The 17,321-nt window shown below is 42.4% G+C and overlaps 1 protein-coding gene across 1 annotated transcript in view; it reads right to left on the reverse strand.

Annotated features, from left to right (window-relative positions):
- Positions 1–16,094, reverse strand: part of KIAA2012 (KIAA2012 ortholog) — a 120,074-nt gene extending 103,980 nt beyond the window's left edge. Inside the window, exons 1-4 of the mRNA XM_036927998.2 lie at positions 15,400–16,094; positions 13,926–14,210; positions 2,676–2,835; positions 491–646 (exon numbers count right to left, since the gene is read on the reverse strand). Coding sequence (XP_036783893.2) covers positions 491–646; positions 2,676–2,835; positions 13,926–14,210; positions 15,400–15,483 — 685 coding nt within the window. The 5' untranslated portion in view covers positions 15,484–16,094. The remainder of the gene's footprint in view (positions 1–490; positions 647–2,675; positions 2,836–13,925; positions 14,211–15,399) is intronic.
- Positions 16,095–17,321: the final 1,227 nt, after the last annotated feature.

The raw sequence follows: 17,321 nt of genomic DNA on the forward strand, positions 1-17,321 counted from the left end.
AAGTCTTAAATCTAGTAAGAGAGGGAACAACCATTGCAATCCTGGCTCCAAAGCCTGTGGTTTTTTCTTATGATATTGCTATAAAACCACAAGATTAGAGAAAGTAAGAGTGGAAGAGTTCTAAGAAATCACTTAAAATCTAGAGTCTAGACCTGCACTAGTATATAGCTGTTAGCCACATGTAGCTATTTAGATGTAAATTTATTAAAAGTAAAGAAAACTTAAAAACTCAGTTTCACAGTCTTACTACCTACATTTCAAGTGCTCAGGAGCTACATGTGGCTAATGGCTACTATACTGGACAGCACATATTATAGAACATTCCATCATTGTGGAAAGTACTGTTGGACAATGTTGGTCTATACTCATGCCCTCATTTTACAGATGAGGACGATGAAACCCAGAATCCTTAGACTTTATTTAGGGAAACTCCATTTTAAGGGGTTAAACATCTGAATGTTTGACATCTGGCCATAAAATCAACATGTACCTTGTTCAAAAGATTTTCCTTGTTGAATCCAAAATGGAGGGAAGACAGGAAGAAGATGGTATTTTGGGGGTACACCTGAAAGGTCCTGTTGTGGCCTTAGATTCTTTGGCACATTGAGTTGACTGTCCTGGAGCAGCACAGAATCCTTGATGCATCCTGAAGAGTAGGTCAGGAGTTATTGGTAGAAATAATGGTCACCAGTCTGAAAGTCTTGGAGATAACTATGAGGTTCCCCACTTATTCTAGTCTTGGCTTTGGAAATTGCCCATTAAGGAAGACAGATGGAAGAGGGATGGAATTAAAAAATCAGATAGAATCTACAGAGCATTCTCTATCCAGTGTCTTGGGTGCTTCTGGTTCTGTGCCATGTGTGTTTCCTTCAGTCCACCATTCTCAAGGACTGGGTCTCCCTAGTGGCAGAAATGTGGCTGCTTCTTTGTGGTTGGATCAAAGACTCCTCCTTCCTCAGGAGGAGAACCCAAAGGTTTCTCCTGTATTGCAAGCTATCCTGCTTGCTTCTGAGGCCCCATGATCCTCAGTCCAGCCATTCTGCAAGTATTTATTGAAGGCTTACCAGTGGGCCCACCCCTCTGCTAGATACAGAAGAACCAGACATGGGCCCTTCTTGAAGGCACTAATAATCTGTTGGAGAGACAAAACTCTTCAGTGCTCAACTGTGTGGCCCCAACTGTGTTATAAGGTTAGAAGCTGAGGAACTCAGTCTTGGCTGGAGTTTGTAGAAGATGGGGGTCTAAAGGGTGGGGAGGATTTATTATAGAGGTGGAAAGATGGGTCCAGAGAACATGCTAGCATCTCAGAGATGGTGAGTTCTGAGATGTGAGGGGAGCAGGTGGCAGAGGCCATTGGGCCAGTGATCACATACCACAGGATCACCATTATTCCTTCTGCTTGAGGATCTCACCCTCAAGAGGGGCTTCCGTAGTGAATTATGGCAAGGGGCCCTTGATTGTACGAACACATGGATTTTTCCTTAAAGACTTCCAGAGAGAGGTCTTGAGACATTTTTCTATGTTAAGAGTGACTGTCATCCTTAAAGATGTTGGGCCTAGGCTATGGAGCAGCTCTGCCCTCTGCCCCATCCAATGACTAACATATCTCTGGTTAAGAGGCTCTTTGTCGCAAGTGTTAAATAAATGGAACTGCCTGTAATCATGGGCCTACCAGGAAGGTAAAATCAATTCCTGGACAAGCCCACATCTCGCATTTTCTTTTAAGTCATCATTTACTAGGGAGAGAGTTGTTTTCTCCCTTTTTCCAAGGTAAACCCATAAAGCAAGAAGAAAGTTTCCTCTGGTCCTGTTTTTTCGTGCTGAGGAAATGGCAACCAACTGAGTGTGCACTGGTAAGTCCTACTGCTGATTCCTCTCGTCCCCAAAAGGTTTACCAAATACAATACAGGATGTCCAGTTAAAATTGAATTTCAGATAAACAATGAATACTATTTTTAGTAGAAATACATACCAAATATTGCAGGTTAACTGGGTGTGTGTCTGTATATGTGTGTATATGCACCAAATCTGTCAACTCTAATCCCCAATCATTTCCTGTTTTCATTTTTAAGTCTTCACAGACTGCATTAGGGGTCTCTGTTCAGCAGCAGGGTGTCCACCTCACTCCTAAGTGGTTTGTGCTGGAGAGCCACCACCTTCAGAGGAGGAGTCTAACATTTCCACTTCTGGAGGATTGAGATCTCCTCGAAAGGGGAATCAGGGGATCTTGGGAAGAATGTGAGGCTGGGGGAATGGGGAGGATCTGATTCTGGTCCCAGCTCTGCCTTTGGCCACATGACCTTGGACAAATTTCTTTGCCCCTCTGGTCTCCTTCTCCTTTTCTTGTAAAAGATGGGTTGAACTGGAAGATGTGAAGTCTCCGAGTGGGGATGGCTGGGAAGGAAGTTCCGTTTGGGATGTGGAGTGTGGGGCTGCTGAGAGTTGCTGGAGTGAAGGCAGGACTTCAGGCTGTATGTTCATCTGAAAACATGGGGAAGGCTGAGGGGTGAAAGGTGTGACAGAGGCCTGAGGTCTCCCAAGCTAGAGCAGCTTTGCTTTAACACAAAATTGGACCTGAAATTCTGGTGTTTCAGGCCTTCATGGAAAGCCTATTCTCATACTAGAATTCTAGGTAGGGCAGCTCAGGGTGCACCGCCTCCTGTATCCCCACTGACCTGCACACTGGAGCCTGTACATAGCGTCAGGGGGCCATGTCCTCAAGAGGCCTCGGAGGTATCTCTTGGCTGAATACCCAGGCTGCATCTGCCGTTGGGCCTGGCTCTCCGGTTGGCTTCGGAAGTGGAGGTAGGGTTGCCAGGTTCTTCCCTGCTCCCTCTGTGGGGACACCAGTCAGGAAACAGCATGGCTGAAAAGCCCTGAGCCTCCCCGTGATACAAGCTGGTTAGCACAACCTTCATCAGTAATCTGGGAGACTCCCAGAAGGTGACTGAAGGCACCCAAAGCAGATGCCTCGGCCAGCAGACATAAGCCAGGAGCCCAAAGAGCACAGCTCTGAAAGGCCCCTGCAGATTTGCAGTTGGAAGGAGAAGGGGAAATGAGAAATACCAGACCCCATCTGGAGACTGAGCATCAGAAAAGGATAAAGAGCCTCAAAAAGAAAACACATTACTTAGTTCAGGCAGTGGAAATCATTTTTGTACCTTAAAATGTGGCCCTGAATGGCAATGGGAAAGCCAGCTTGAGAAATCAGCATCTGCACTCAATGTTTGTCATATGAATAATGAGACAGACAAGCTATGTCCATATTCACAGGAAGCCTGGCATGTTGAAAATGTCTGGCTCTGCTGCATTTCACTTCAGCCAGGGAGAATTTTCTGGAAACTTATCTGCCAAAGTCAGTCCCACAGTGAAAAACATCAGAGGGAATAAATGTGAATAATAACATCTTACACTTGGCTAGGGATTTACATTATACAAAGAACTTTCACCTCATTATAATCCTTTAAGGGGGACAAGTTAATATTATAACCACTTAAATGATGCAGAAACTCTCTAAGGATGATCAGTTAAGCACAAGAATAGCAAACATGTGGTACTTGTGTTGACATCTATCCCCCTTCCCCTTGTCCATGGCAGACATCACCAATCAATCACGGCAATCTTGACTGATGAACTGATTGTGATCTCAGAATCCTTCTCTTTTGAACATTTTTAACAATTAAGGCATAATTTATATGTGATAACATGCACACAGCTAAAATGTTTGGTTTCATAAAATCTGACAATTGTATATACCTTTGTAACCCCCACACAAAACAAAATATAGAAATTTCATCAGCCAAGAAAGTTCCCTCATGCCAATTTCTAGTCAATGCCTCCTTACCCACCAGGTAATTGTCATTCTCAGGTGAGATCAGTAAGTCGCTGGTCTCAGTTTCTTTGCCATATCCTGCCAGAATTTACCAAGGAAGGTTGATGGTTGAAAAAAGAAATAAAAGAAAAGAGGATAATATGATAGAAATAGAGAACTTGCTTAATGGGGAGAAGACTTTAGGGTTTGTGTCCTTGTTCTGCAGGGCAAAGCTGAGGTTTGCTCCCGTTCTAAAGTATTCAGGAGATAGAAATGCACCGCCTATAGCTGAGGATTCAACTAAAGAGAGGGCTGGGAAGCCAAATTCCAAAAGATGAAGGAATACCTCTGCTGGGGAGAGAGAAACAGGTATCCAGACATTCATTCACTCACACATCAAACACCAACAGTACACCAAACTTTATGTCAGGCACTGGAGAAAAAGGAACGAGTGAGACAGACTGATAACAAATACATTGAGTAACAGGTAAAAGAAAGCCTGGATTACTATCAGTTGGCTCTACACTCTAGGAATCTGTGAATTAAAATGAATGCCTGGAATCCAAGCACAGAATATGAATTGGTCTTTGATGTCTGGACAATTTATGTGGCAGGTAATTCAAGTGAAAAAAGAACCTGAAAAATCCAGCCTTGCCTAAATCTCAAGACTTTTTCCGGAGGACAAGAAAGAATTGTGGGGAAGGCAGTGGAAGCACAGTGCCTGAAGTTCTCTCACTCACTCCACTTGTTCATTTGGTCATGCAATAAACATTTGTTGAGCACTTTCTATGTGCCAGGCACTGTGTCAAGCCCTGGAATATGGAGTCATTTGATCCAAGACCTTTTCTGGGTGAACTGAACATCATTTCTTCCCTTTATATTCTAGCTTCAGATGACTTTTCTCTGAATGAAGCAAGATCAAGCATCCTCTGAATGCTGTGGCCCCTGTGCAGATGGCGAGATGCACAGTTTGATGTGGACGAGAGCCTTTGTTGTTTTTCATTAACACCAGCTAGTGGTATTTCTGAAGCACCAGCTGGGTTCTGGAGCTTTACTGGGCAGCTTGCTCAGTGGGTCAGGGAATTGACAAGAAGTCAGGGAATCCCTTGTCCTGGAATTTGGGGCACCTAGATGTACTGTATGTTAGAATTTGAAAGCTGATCTTGGCCTCTGTATTAGTTTTCCATTGCTGCTGTAATAAATTACTACCCACATAGTGGCTTTAAACAATGTGAATTTATCATCTTATAGTTTTGGAGGTCAGAAGTTTGAAAAGGGTCTCAATGGACTAAAATCAGGGTGTTAACAGGGCTGTGTTTTTTCTGGAGGCTATAGGTAAGAATCTGTTCCTTTGCTTTTCCAGTTTCTAGAGGCCACCTGCATTTCTTGCTCATGACCCCTTCTTTCATCTTCAAAGCCAGCAAGGTTGGCCTGAGTCCCTCTCATGCTGCCATTTCTCTGGTTCTCCCTTGTGGTTACTTCTTCCACTTGTAAGGATCTTTGTGATCACACTGGGCCTGCCCAGATAATCCAGGATAATCTCCCTATTTTAAATTCATCTGATTAGCAACCTTAATTTCATCTGCAACTTTAATTTCCCTTTGCCATTTAACCTAATACAGTCATAGGTTCCAGGGATTAGGATGTAGACATCTTTGGGGGGCCATTTTTCTGCCTACCATTGCTTCTTTACTTTTTTTTTCTAGTTTTCTGGCTTCATTTAATAGTTTGTCAAATTATGCCTGTGAAGTTGCTTGATTAGTTTCACATCCCACTGGATAAACTGAAGCACTGAGGGAGGCCCAAGGCCACTAAGGTCTACCAAGTAGACAGTCAGGGTTAAATCTATTCACTTATTTCCGACATGTAGAATAATATGTTAAGTGGAAAAAAGAAGATACAAGAGAAAATGTATAGTATGATTACAATCTCATGAAAATTTATTTTATAAATGTATAATCATGGTGGAAAGACTGGAAGAAAATACATGAACATTCTAATAACACTGCTATTAGGGTATTGGACATAAGATTACAGCTTTTTCCCTTTTTTCATAAAATCAACATTTCAGTAATATGGTTAGATTATAAATGGAAAGCATGTTCAAAATCAATTTATTTTATTGCACCCATGCTCCTCACATACATACTTCCCATTTCTTCCCCAACTTTATCCTGGACCTCTAACCACCAAACATTACTCTAAAACATAAAAGAAGACAGAAGGGAGCTGGGAAAGGAGTTTCTGGAACAGGAAAATAAATGACAGCAGGAAGCTGGCTGTGATGGTTTCAGACTTCTCAGGCCTACCTTAGCTTTGACAGTCAACCCCAGCTTCTAGTTTCTTCTGAAGTGAGTAATTAAAGTGCACAGAGTGGCCTGTTATCCACACTCCATCAAGAATGCTTCCTTTAATGAGGGACCTGCTCCAGCCAGCTGCCTTCCTGCTGCCCACCAGGCCTCCGTATGCAGATGGGCGAAGGGACCCCTGTACCTGTCCCCATCCTCCCACTGGCTGTCATGTCCACCCCGCTGGGTGCCAGCAGGCCAGAGTTTTCAGAAGGAGGAGCCAATGCAGGCTGTGCTTCTGTTCAGCAGATATGGGGTGGCAGGGTGCCAGAGTCCCCAGGAAGGCAAGAAAGGCCTGGACAGCCAGCTGTCATATTACCACAGACAGTGATCAGCCTTTGTGTGCAAGAGGTGACAGAGGGGTGAAGAGAGAAGTCCAGAAATCCTGGAACTGGCAGGCAGAACATGACTGCACCTACTTCTTCATGTGCATTTCCAGCTAAGACCCTCCTCTGTCTAATTACTCTGCTTTCCTCTGCTGCCTGTCCCCTCTAGGTCTTCACTCACCTGGGCCTAGACAGTTTTCCTCCACTTATTTCACCACAAGACTCAGCTCAAATTCTACCTCCTCTAATATACCACTCTAGATTTTCCTAGTAAGAAGCAATCACAATCACTATATTTATACCTTGACAGCATATTAATTAATTATAATATATAATTCTCTCATAGGCTGTGTATCAAGTATCACAAATCTGCTACTGGATCAGACTGCACACCCCTGCTGGGCAGAGGTTATGACGTCTCCCTGCTACACCCTGCCAACTAATATGTTCATCCAACAGCTCTTTGCTGTTCTATGTGTCAGGCACTGTTCTAGGCACTGATCAGGTTATAACTACTCAAGGCATTAGCTCAGTTGAATGGAAATCCCCAAAATGTCTGTACATTCCTGCTGACCCCTTGTGCCTCAAGCTGCCCGCTCCAGCTGGAAGCCCTTCTCTCAGGAGGAGCACAGCTGGCGTCTCCCGCTCCTCCGTTGGGCTTGCTGGAGTCAATGGGCTCTGGCAGTGGCCAAGCCTCAGAGCAGAGGGTGACAGCCCACTGCTGTTGCACCTGTGCCCATGTGACTGGAGCCAGCTTTGGGGCTGCCAGGGACTGCAACTGGAGTAGAGGTGGGAGGTGAGAGATGTGAGGCTGCTTATAGCTGTGCCTGAAGGACTTTCTCCAATCCCAGGCTAACTTTAAGCAGCATTGTGTAAACAGCACTGCTCTCAGCAGGTTTTCTCTGCAGGGTAAATTTCTGGGATTTTGTGCAAATGATACTCTCTCTCCCATGTATCTTTGGCAATTGTGTATTCCTGGACATCAGCTCATTAAGAAGAGAATCATGAAATGGTCTGAATTTTCCCATAGTTGCAATGTTTTCATTGCAGGGCTCGATTCCTGACCAAACCATTTAACATCAAAGATTTGACCAACCGTATGTCATAAAAGCAAAGGTATAACAATTAGAATTGAAAACAGCAAAAACTAAGCTCCAGTTCTTACAAGAGCTCAGTCTTCTTGGGTTTGAATCTTAGCTCCAACATTCATTAGTGATGTGTCTTTGGGAAAATTACTCGACCCACTTGCGCCTCAGTTTCTTTACCTGTCAAATGAGGATGGTAAATATACACACCTTTCATGTGCAAAATAAAGTTGGATACTTACTTTACACCATATATAAAAATTAACTCAAAATGAATCAAAGATCTAAATGTAACAGTTAACTAAAACTATAAAACTCTTAGAGGAAAGCAGAGGAAAAGCTTCATGGCAATGGTTTCTTGGATATGATACTGAAAGAACAGGCAACAAAGGGAAATTCTGATACATGCTACAACATTAATAAATCTTGAAGGCACTATGTTAAGTGAAATAAGCCAGTCACAAAATATTAAAAGGATAACTGCTGTATATGATTCCACTCACAGGAGGTACTTAAGAGAAGTCAAATTCACAGAGACAAAAAGCAGAATGATGGTTGCCAGTGGCTGTTGGAGAATGAGAAATAGGGAATTACTGTTTAGTGGGTACACAGTTCTAGTTTTGCAAGATGAAAAAAGTTCTGGATGGTGGTGATGGTTATACAACAGTGTGAATGTACCTGATGACACTAAACCGTATACTTAAAATTGATTAAAATGGCAAGTTTTATATTATGTTTATTTTAAAACAATAAAAAATATATGCCTTATAAAACTGTTGTGAGGATTATGAGATAATAAGTGTAAAGAGCTTTTTACTTAAAAGAATGTTGTTAGGTATAATAGTAAGTATTTCATAAGTGTTAGCTATTATTATAAATATTCGCTATTGGTTGTACAACTAGACAAAGTACATAAAGCCTAGAAAAATAGAAGTCTACTGGATCATATATATAGCTTACTATGAGCATGTTACCTATAGCCCAGATTGATTTTAATGAAAATCTGATTTGCTTATCTAGAACTATAAAGGATTTCAAAAGAAGTGTTGGAAGACTCACATGCCTTTTTAAAAAATGCTGTTAAAGCCGGAGAGATGCTTCTTTACTCTGGAGCATGTGGAGTCTTCAAAATAGGCCCTCTCATGGTTAAGAGTGGAGATTTGGAATCAGTTGTTTGGGCTCCACACGTAGCTCCACCACTTAGCTGTGTAACTTGGGGCAAGTGAATTACTTTCAAGCCTTCTTTGTTCCTCTTACAAAATGGAAGTAATGCTAGCACCCAGCTCGTAGGCTTGTGCAGACTGAGTGGTGTTATATAGATAAAATGCCTGGTGTACACTAACCACCCAGTAAGTGTTGTTATTGACAATACCTTTGACCTTATTGTCAAGATTCCCTCATGATTGTCTCCTGATCTTTCCTACTTCTAGGTTTGTTAAAGGCTCCAAATACAACTGCTCAGGAACTGCTCAAATGCAGGACACCTGCCAGAATGAGTGCAGTCAAGCCTCTGTTTCTCCCCTTGTTGGATTTGGTGCTAATTGGCACTTGGTTGAGGGTCCTCAGACCAGCGATGCTCTTAGGGGCGCCATCAGCTGAGCAGCAGGTCACCGATCGGGGTTGACACTAAATTCTCCTGATTTTTAGCTGAAAGGATAATATATTATTCTTCCTACTTTTCTAAATTTTTCTATTTTGTATGATGAGCTATTATGTTTAGTATGGAAAAATAAACTTTATTAAAAAAAACATATTTCTCACAATATCACTTGAAAAATAGTAGCCTGAAGATGCTTCATGGGTTGGACATGGGCTGAAAACACCAAGTAAAGAGTTAAGCATCGTGAATATTGAAATGTGGAAGGAAATTAGACAGTAGAGAATGAGTAGGGGTTTACTCAGTGGAACATGATTGGCAATACTCTTAAATGTAACCACAATTATAAGGGAAATGGCAGAAGCAATATAGCCTTGCTTGAAATCAGCTATAGCGATCTAAGACCTCTTTTTCCCCCAATGGGAGAGAGAAATGGAATGCTCTATGAATTGAATTTTTTAAATAAATTATTTTTATTAATTTCCCATCATTGGGCATTTAAAATGTATCACTGGATTTATAACATTCTAAAAAAAAGAATTAAAAAATACTAAAACAATGTGAAAATTATTTAATATTTCTGATTATTTGAAAGGCACTTGAGGATTCTGCTATGCTTCAAGGGTATCATTATAACCATCATTTAGATAGAACTCCAAATTATGGCTATTTAGGTTTTATAGCCCTATACATTTCTAAATAATGGGAAGCTGTATGAATTAAAGGTCCCAAGAATAGTTTTCACTTTGGGAATATTTGAACAATATTTCCTTCTGTTAAGAAAAACAACAATAAAGCAACATATCCGTGTATCTAGAAGTCTGAGAACTCTGACATCTAATCTCTCCACTTAACATTTCTCTTTGCTCCAAGAAAACCGGGCCATCAAGAAGGTTGAAGGGAAGGTGTATGTTGAGCTATAAAACCCAGATGTATTGTCCTGTGCATATTATGAGATCCGTATATAGGACTGGAATGATGTGGGATACTTTAAAATTTTGATTGCACCTCCCTGTGATGGCCTCTATTCTTACAGGTTTGAATGGACCCTGTGCTTTGTAGGTTTCCGGCTTCATGGTTCAGCCAGTAGAGATCCTTTTGTAAGCAACATTACTCCACTGCTAACCACTCCCCACTGTCTCCCCTTCCCCATTTTGGCTCTTTTGCTTTAAGTGTGGTGTTTTCAACTCTTAAACTATACTCATTGGACAAAGTACTGACCCTGAGGACCAGATGGTGTGTTATTGGCTAGCCCGGTTTACAGCACAGTTTCTATTGCATTTTCCTTCCTCATTCTACCTGGGCCTCTAGGTCAACCTTGCTGTCTGTCACTGTCTACCTCTTTCAAAGCCATAGATTTTAATTTTTCTCATTTTTATTTTATTTATTTATTTAACAGGAGAAAGTCAAATTTAATTACATACATAAGCATGAGGGATTCCCCATGTATTTTAATTTAATAAAAAAAAATAATGTAAAAAGGTATATGTAAATAAAAATATGACTTACAATCTCTCAATCCATGGCTAAATTTTGATGTGTATCCTTCAGCTTGTATAACTAGTTTTTAAAAAAACTGGGATTGTGTTAGAGAGTTGGTGTTTTCTACCTTGCCTTGTCTTGAATTCTGGGGCAATTATCTACATGACTGCATAATCCTGAGTGAAGAACTCAACTGTGTTTCAATTTCCTCACCTTTATAATGAGATAATAATAGTGCCTACTCCCAGGACTGAAAGAAAGCGTGCATGAGTTATACATGGAGAGCACTTAGAACAGTGGCAAGAACATAGTAAATATTCAAACTTAAATGAACATTGGTATTTTTATTATGTGAATATTATTTTATAACCTGCTTTTAAAAAACACTGTGAATATTTTCTTGTTATTCATGACTAATATATGACTTTATGGCCTGACCCCCCCAAATACAATATGTGACTGTTCTGTAATTTATTTTATCATATTCCATTATTAGACATTATTTGCAATGTTTTATATAGTAATAAATAGCCCTGCAGTAAAATTATTATGCATAAATCTTTGGCGCATTTCTGATTATTTCCTACGGCAAATCTCTAAAAGTAGAATGCCAAATCAAAGAATATTGGTCCTTTTTAGGCTTTTGCCAAAATGCCTTCCAGAAATGTTATGTGATTTGTATTCCTCAAATATGAGACAGCTCATTTCCCTGCATAGCCTTCCCTGCACTGTATGTTATGATTTAAGAAGTTGCTTGCCATCCTATAGTTTCTGTAATCAGACGGTGCTCTGTAGTTTCCAATAGTTTCCTCTTCTGAGGTGTTCATTTTCTTTAATCTTTAAAGAATTCAAGTCCCTTTTGAATTGTTTCTCCTATTTTAATCCACAATGTCCTCTATTCTTAAATTCCTGCTCTGTTACTATTCCAAACCTTTTCTTTCCTTTCTGATTTCTTCACACCATTTCCCTTCTACCCATTTGGAGTTGGACTACAGTGTTCTGTTTTGTACAGGTATGTGATATAAATCTGGTAGATTGATACCACAAGAAGACAGGAACTTCTTTTTTACTTTTAGTCCAAGTCCACCATGTATGAAGCCATCCCTGAACAGAGACATCTACTGTATAAAGTAATAAGATCCCTGCTCCCTGAAATATTTAAGCCATATAGACAAGCTTCTGAAAGCTGTGGAAGGTATTCTTACTCTAGGCAGTAAGTTAGTCTACATATCAGTCTAACCAGGAAAGGAGAAATCACTCTAAGTATTTAAACACAGATGGAATTTAATTCAGGGAAATGGGTACACAGGTGATTACAGAGCTCGGAAGCCAAAAAGATAGTGAGTACCATCAGGAAGCCAGCACTGCCCCTAGGCTGAAGGACAGAGGGAGGAGCTGGTGGGCTCACCTGGAGGAATCTGGAGCCACAGTGGGCTTGTCTTTTGGGAGCTGGACCACAGAGGTGATGCAGGTGCTTCTCAAAACCATAGGTAGAACAGGAGGGAAGAAATTCCCTGGCTTTTCTCTTCTCCCTCTGCAATATTCCAATGTCTTCCACCAGCAAATTTAATTAGAAGCCAGTTGAAACAGATGTTTTTGGAATTACATGTAGCCTGTGGTCAACCCCACTGTGATGTAGGTGAGGTAAGGGTGAGGAGTGGCTGTTAGGGCAAACAGGCTAAGGCCTGGTGTGATGACTTCTGGAGGCCCTTACAATTTCACAGACAATCGGATGAAGGGCAAAGCCTGCTGCTCCTGGAGAGGTGGGCAGCCTCTGGTTTGAATCCTGGCTCTGTCATTTACCAGCTCTGAGACCTTGGCCAAGTCACTTAACCCTTCTGAGCCTCAGTTTCTTCATTTATGAAAGGGGGCAAAAAACCCATATCTCACAGTGTCATTGGGAAGATTAAATTAAAAATAGCTATAAAATAATAGTAGGCATTCAACAATTGGTTTCCTTCCATCCAAGAATTTTAAAACAAACTACAGTTGGGCATTTGGTCAAGGTCATTAAACTTCTGTGTATTTTCAAAGAAGGAAAGGGGGCAGAGAAATCTTTCCTTTTAGGAGCTCTGCCTAGGGTGTGGTAGATGATAAATTGCCCAGTAATGATGTCAGGAGATGATCTAAGAAACATTGACAGTATCATGTACAACCAATCCATTCATTCCACAAACACTCATGGGTATTCACTATTCTCCAGAAATGATTTAGATATGGTCCCTGTCCTCAAGGAAATAACAACAAGTGGATAAAGAGATAAATCACAATGCATGATGGTACAGGAATGTTCACAGGGGAGGAAGCAGTGGATGTCTCTGCCTAGGGAAGTGGGAGAAAGCTTCAGTGAAGAGATGACATCTGACATGTATTTAGAGGGATGGGCAGGAGTTTTCCAGCTGTAGAAGCACGTGCGAGAGCATAGAGTCATGGAAGAGCACAAGGTGTTTATGAAATGGTGAGCTATTCACATGGGTGGGGCCTTGAGGGATCCATAGTCAAGGTGGCAGTATGAACAAGTGGCAGATGCAACTAGAAACAGGAGAGAAAGTGTGGGGAGGGCCTGGTGTAAGATGCTAAGGGCTTTATCCTGTAGGGAATGGGAAGCCAGCAGAAACTTTTACACTGGGGAGTAATATACTATCTATAAGTTAGAATTTCATAAAGTAATACATCCTCCCTGCCTCCCTATGGCGTCAGCCAAAGGGCTGATGTACACAGTTATAAAGCAGGGGCTAGGTATGCATCTCACTGGACATTAGAAAGCATGAATCAGAAAGATGAACACAGGGGTTTTCCCCTAATATTAAATACAGAATGGAAAAAGTCATTAACCTATCCTTCAGATGCTGAAGGGCTCAAGGTAAATTGTAAAATGTTTTCATCGCCACAAAGCCAAGAACGCCAGAGGTGTGATGATGCTTGTGGCTACAAGACAGGATTTGAAGGATTCTGATGAAATGTCTGCTGGCCTGCACCTGCCTGAAGGCTGAAAAAGACTTTGTGCTGCTCAGCAGAAAGGAAAACACAAAGTGATAATAATAGTCCTTTATGCTTTTCAGAGCCTTTCTCATACATTCTCTCACTTATGCCTTGTGACAATTGTGTGCAGCACACACGGCCAAAAGTACATCCCATTTTAGAGATGAAGAAGTGGTGGTCTGAAGGTTTCATTCCTTCCCTGGGGTCCCAGACAAAGTTATAACCAAAGCTACAACTGGACCTCTAGACACGAAGGCCAGTGCCTCCCCCAACCCAGGAGGCTGCTCTGCCTACCTGTATCCTCCCATATGCCAGGATGGCTTCTTTGAGGTCCTGAAGTGTGTGCAGTTCAAGATCCAGCCTCTTCCTGCAGCCTTTGGGGTGGTAGCGACCTTTTCTCCTCTCTTCCGGTGTCCATGCTGATATGGCTAGACCTTCTGAGTAGAGGATCAGGGCACCCTTTCTAGTGCTGAATGTTTTAGGAAGAAAGAGGTTCCACATGTGCTGGCTGGCATTGCCCTCATCTTGTGGTTTGCTAATGAGGACATAGTCTTCTGGGGACTTCCAGTTTAAGTAATCCTGCAGTGGAAAGAAACCACCTTGACTGACCCACTGTGGAAGGCCCTTTTATAACAAATACTGCATGTGTGAGGTGTTTGGCAAAGTTTTAGTGATTGTTTTTCTCTGAATTGCTCACAGGGTGTCATGGAACACAATCCTTCTTCTTAGCAACTGATTTCGTCTCCACATTGCAGAATTAGGAGAACCCAGGACATGGATCTATTTTACCCCATAAGAGCCATTCATGCCTGGAGGCTTAAATAGGATACACGGCAGGTTACAGGCCAGTTACAGTTTCCTGGGATGCACATAATTAGTCAGAATTATCAAGGACAGCAAACAACTTTGAAGTTAGACCTGGACTGGCTGGCAGTTTAAGTAGGAGAAAACAATTCCCTTCCAACCCATCACTTTGGCTGTACACAGGGAGAATTTCTATACAAACCAGATGCTGTGTAACACTACCCAACTTTGCTATTTAGGATCCTATAAAGTAGTCACATATCTTGTAAGTAAGTAAATGCCACTGGCCACAGAGGTCCTTTGAAATTTTATGCCTTTTAATATAGCAAAGATCAAATATCCCAATGAACTCCCATGACAATGGAAATCTTTGTGTGATCCAAACATTTTCAAAGTACCCCCAATTGATTTCATATTCCTTGCAAAATTCAGCAAAATAAAAGTCCAGTACAAGGGAATTTTTTGCCACCTCTTTAGAATCTTCTAAAATGAGATTTTTGAGGGGCATATATTAAATATGGGTCCTGTGGGTTGAATTCCAGAAAGTTCAAGGAAGCCATTGAAATGGCATGAACATACACAACATTTCAACCACAGATTGCAACTTCTAAATACCAAACAGACATCAGCTTGCCTAGAACCCAGGTGGAAACTCTGGTCTTGAACCAAACCATATGAATTTTAGATAGTCTGGAATCTTCTTCAGTCTAAAGCAAATGAGGCTGTAATTCAGTGTGCAAAGGGAAGGAAGAGGGTAGCAGTGGCAAGCTTGGGGTGTCAGGCAGACTACCTTATTTTTTTGTTTCGCCAAGGAGGAGGGCAGACCTGCCAGCAACGCCCACCACCTCACTAATGAACCAAACGAAACACATGTCTCAGCCCCAAAGGGAAAATAGGGCATTCCTCTTCATCCTAGGCCCTCCACCCCCTCAAATCAGTGCCTTTATTCAGCTGTAAGACTCACCTCTGGTTCGAAATAGACTTCTAGCTTCTGTTTGTTCTGGACCAGCTTCCCATGTCCCCGGCTCAGGAGAGAGAGCCTGAACATGTTTCCCCTTTGACCACCCCTCTCAAGGGCAGTTCATCTTGGTTTTGAAGGCTGAAAACTGGTCACACCTCAAGATTTCCTGAGCTCAGCAGTGAGCCCAAGAAGGCCACAAACACTGGGCCTTTTATTAAATACATTTTCCCCTCTTGCAGAAGCTTCTTAATAACAACCAGCCACACAGTTTAGACAGTGTGTGTCTTTGTTGGGAGAAAAAATAAACCGCAAACCCTGACTCCTCAAGCCCCGGATTGTTGGCTCTCTGGGCAGCCCCTCCCTGCCCTATGCCCGCGCCCTTGTTGTCCCCGGTTCTGTTGCTCTGTTACCGGTGTGCTTCTTCAGATCTGGGCCACCGCACCGTCCTCACTGCCGTGGAGGTTGTTTCCAGTTGCTATGGCAGCACAGGGCCGTGAAGTCCATTAAAGCAGCTTAGGCCAGGCAGAGGGGCTGAGGGCCATGCTCACGCGCGGGCAGGAGGGGGTCACAGGGGCATTGAAGGGACCGGGCTCAAGTCACAATTGCGGGGGGTGGGGGCGCCACATTGGGATATCTTTCCTGTTACAGTATTTGTCTTGCTTTTAGAGAGTGTCTTCCCCCTTCTGATATTCGAGCCTTTCACCGTCAGCTGACCATTAACAGGCTCAGAGGATTGCCTAGGTCGTCTAAAGTGACCTGTGATGTTTTCCTTGGCTGAGCTCCAGCGTCTCCTCAACTGGACAGGAGGCCTCTGTGTGGTAGGCTCTGCTTTGCGTGAGCGAGCGCAGGATACCTGAGTCTCTCCACATGCCTTTGCATAGCTGGCTCTCTCCTGGGCAGCTCCTGTTACCAGACAGAGGTAGGCTGGGAGATGTGGGGAGGGGGGCATTTCGGTTGTCACAACGACTGGAGGCCGCTGCTGGCATTTAGCAAGCAGGAGCCTGGGATGCTAAACGGTCTATAGTGTGTGGGACTGCCCTGCCTAATAAGCGTCTAGGTGGAATGCCAGTAGCACCCCTTCGGAGAAACACTGTGATAGCCTGGGTTGCTTGGTTCTCCTTGATGGTGACACTGTGAGGATGGAATGTCGGAAAGGAGGCAGGGAACGAAAAGACTTGCTGGTGGCCTAGGAAACCTGCTTTGACCTGGAAAAGCAACCGGCCCTGTAATGTCCGCGGACCATCCATGGTAACCTGTGGGAGTGCCCCCTGCTGACCTGTGTGAGGAAGTACAACAGGCTACAGCGCGGATACCTTTTAGATCTCCCTCTGTGCAAGTGCATTTACTGGGAGGCAGGTTCAAGTTTCACGAGGAAGAAATAGAAGTCATCCTGTATAATTAGATTGGTTTTATCATGGGGAATCAAGACAGTGAACGCAGAGGCTCAAAACTGAATTTAGTCCAAACCACAATGGATACCACTTCAACACCCATTAGGATGGTTTTAATTTAAAAAATAATAGTACCAAGTTTTGGTGAAGATGTGAAGAAACTGGAGTCCTTTTGCATTGTTGTTGGGAATGTTAAAATGATGTGTCCACTGTGGAAAACAGTGTAGCAGTTCTTCAAAAAATGAGACAAAGAATTACCATATGATCCAGCAATTTCACTTCTGAATATATAATCCAAAAGAAGTGGAAGTAAGGGCTCAAACAGATATTTGAACACCCATGTTTACAGCGGCATTATTTATACTAGGCCAAAAGTGGAAGTAATCCAAATATTCATCAATAGATGAATGGCTAAACAAAATGTGGCGCGTGCACACACACACGTATGCATGCACTGGAATATTATTCAGCCTTGAAAAGTAAAGAAATTCAGACACATGCTACAGTATGGATCAACCCTGAAGATTATGCTAA

This window comes from Manis pentadactyla, chromosome 6 (genome assembly GCF_030020395.1).
Source record: "Manis pentadactyla isolate mManPen7 chromosome 6, mManPen7.hap1, whole genome shotgun sequence".
Taxonomy (NCBI): domain Eukaryota; kingdom Metazoa; phylum Chordata; class Mammalia; order Pholidota; family Manidae; genus Manis; species Manis pentadactyla.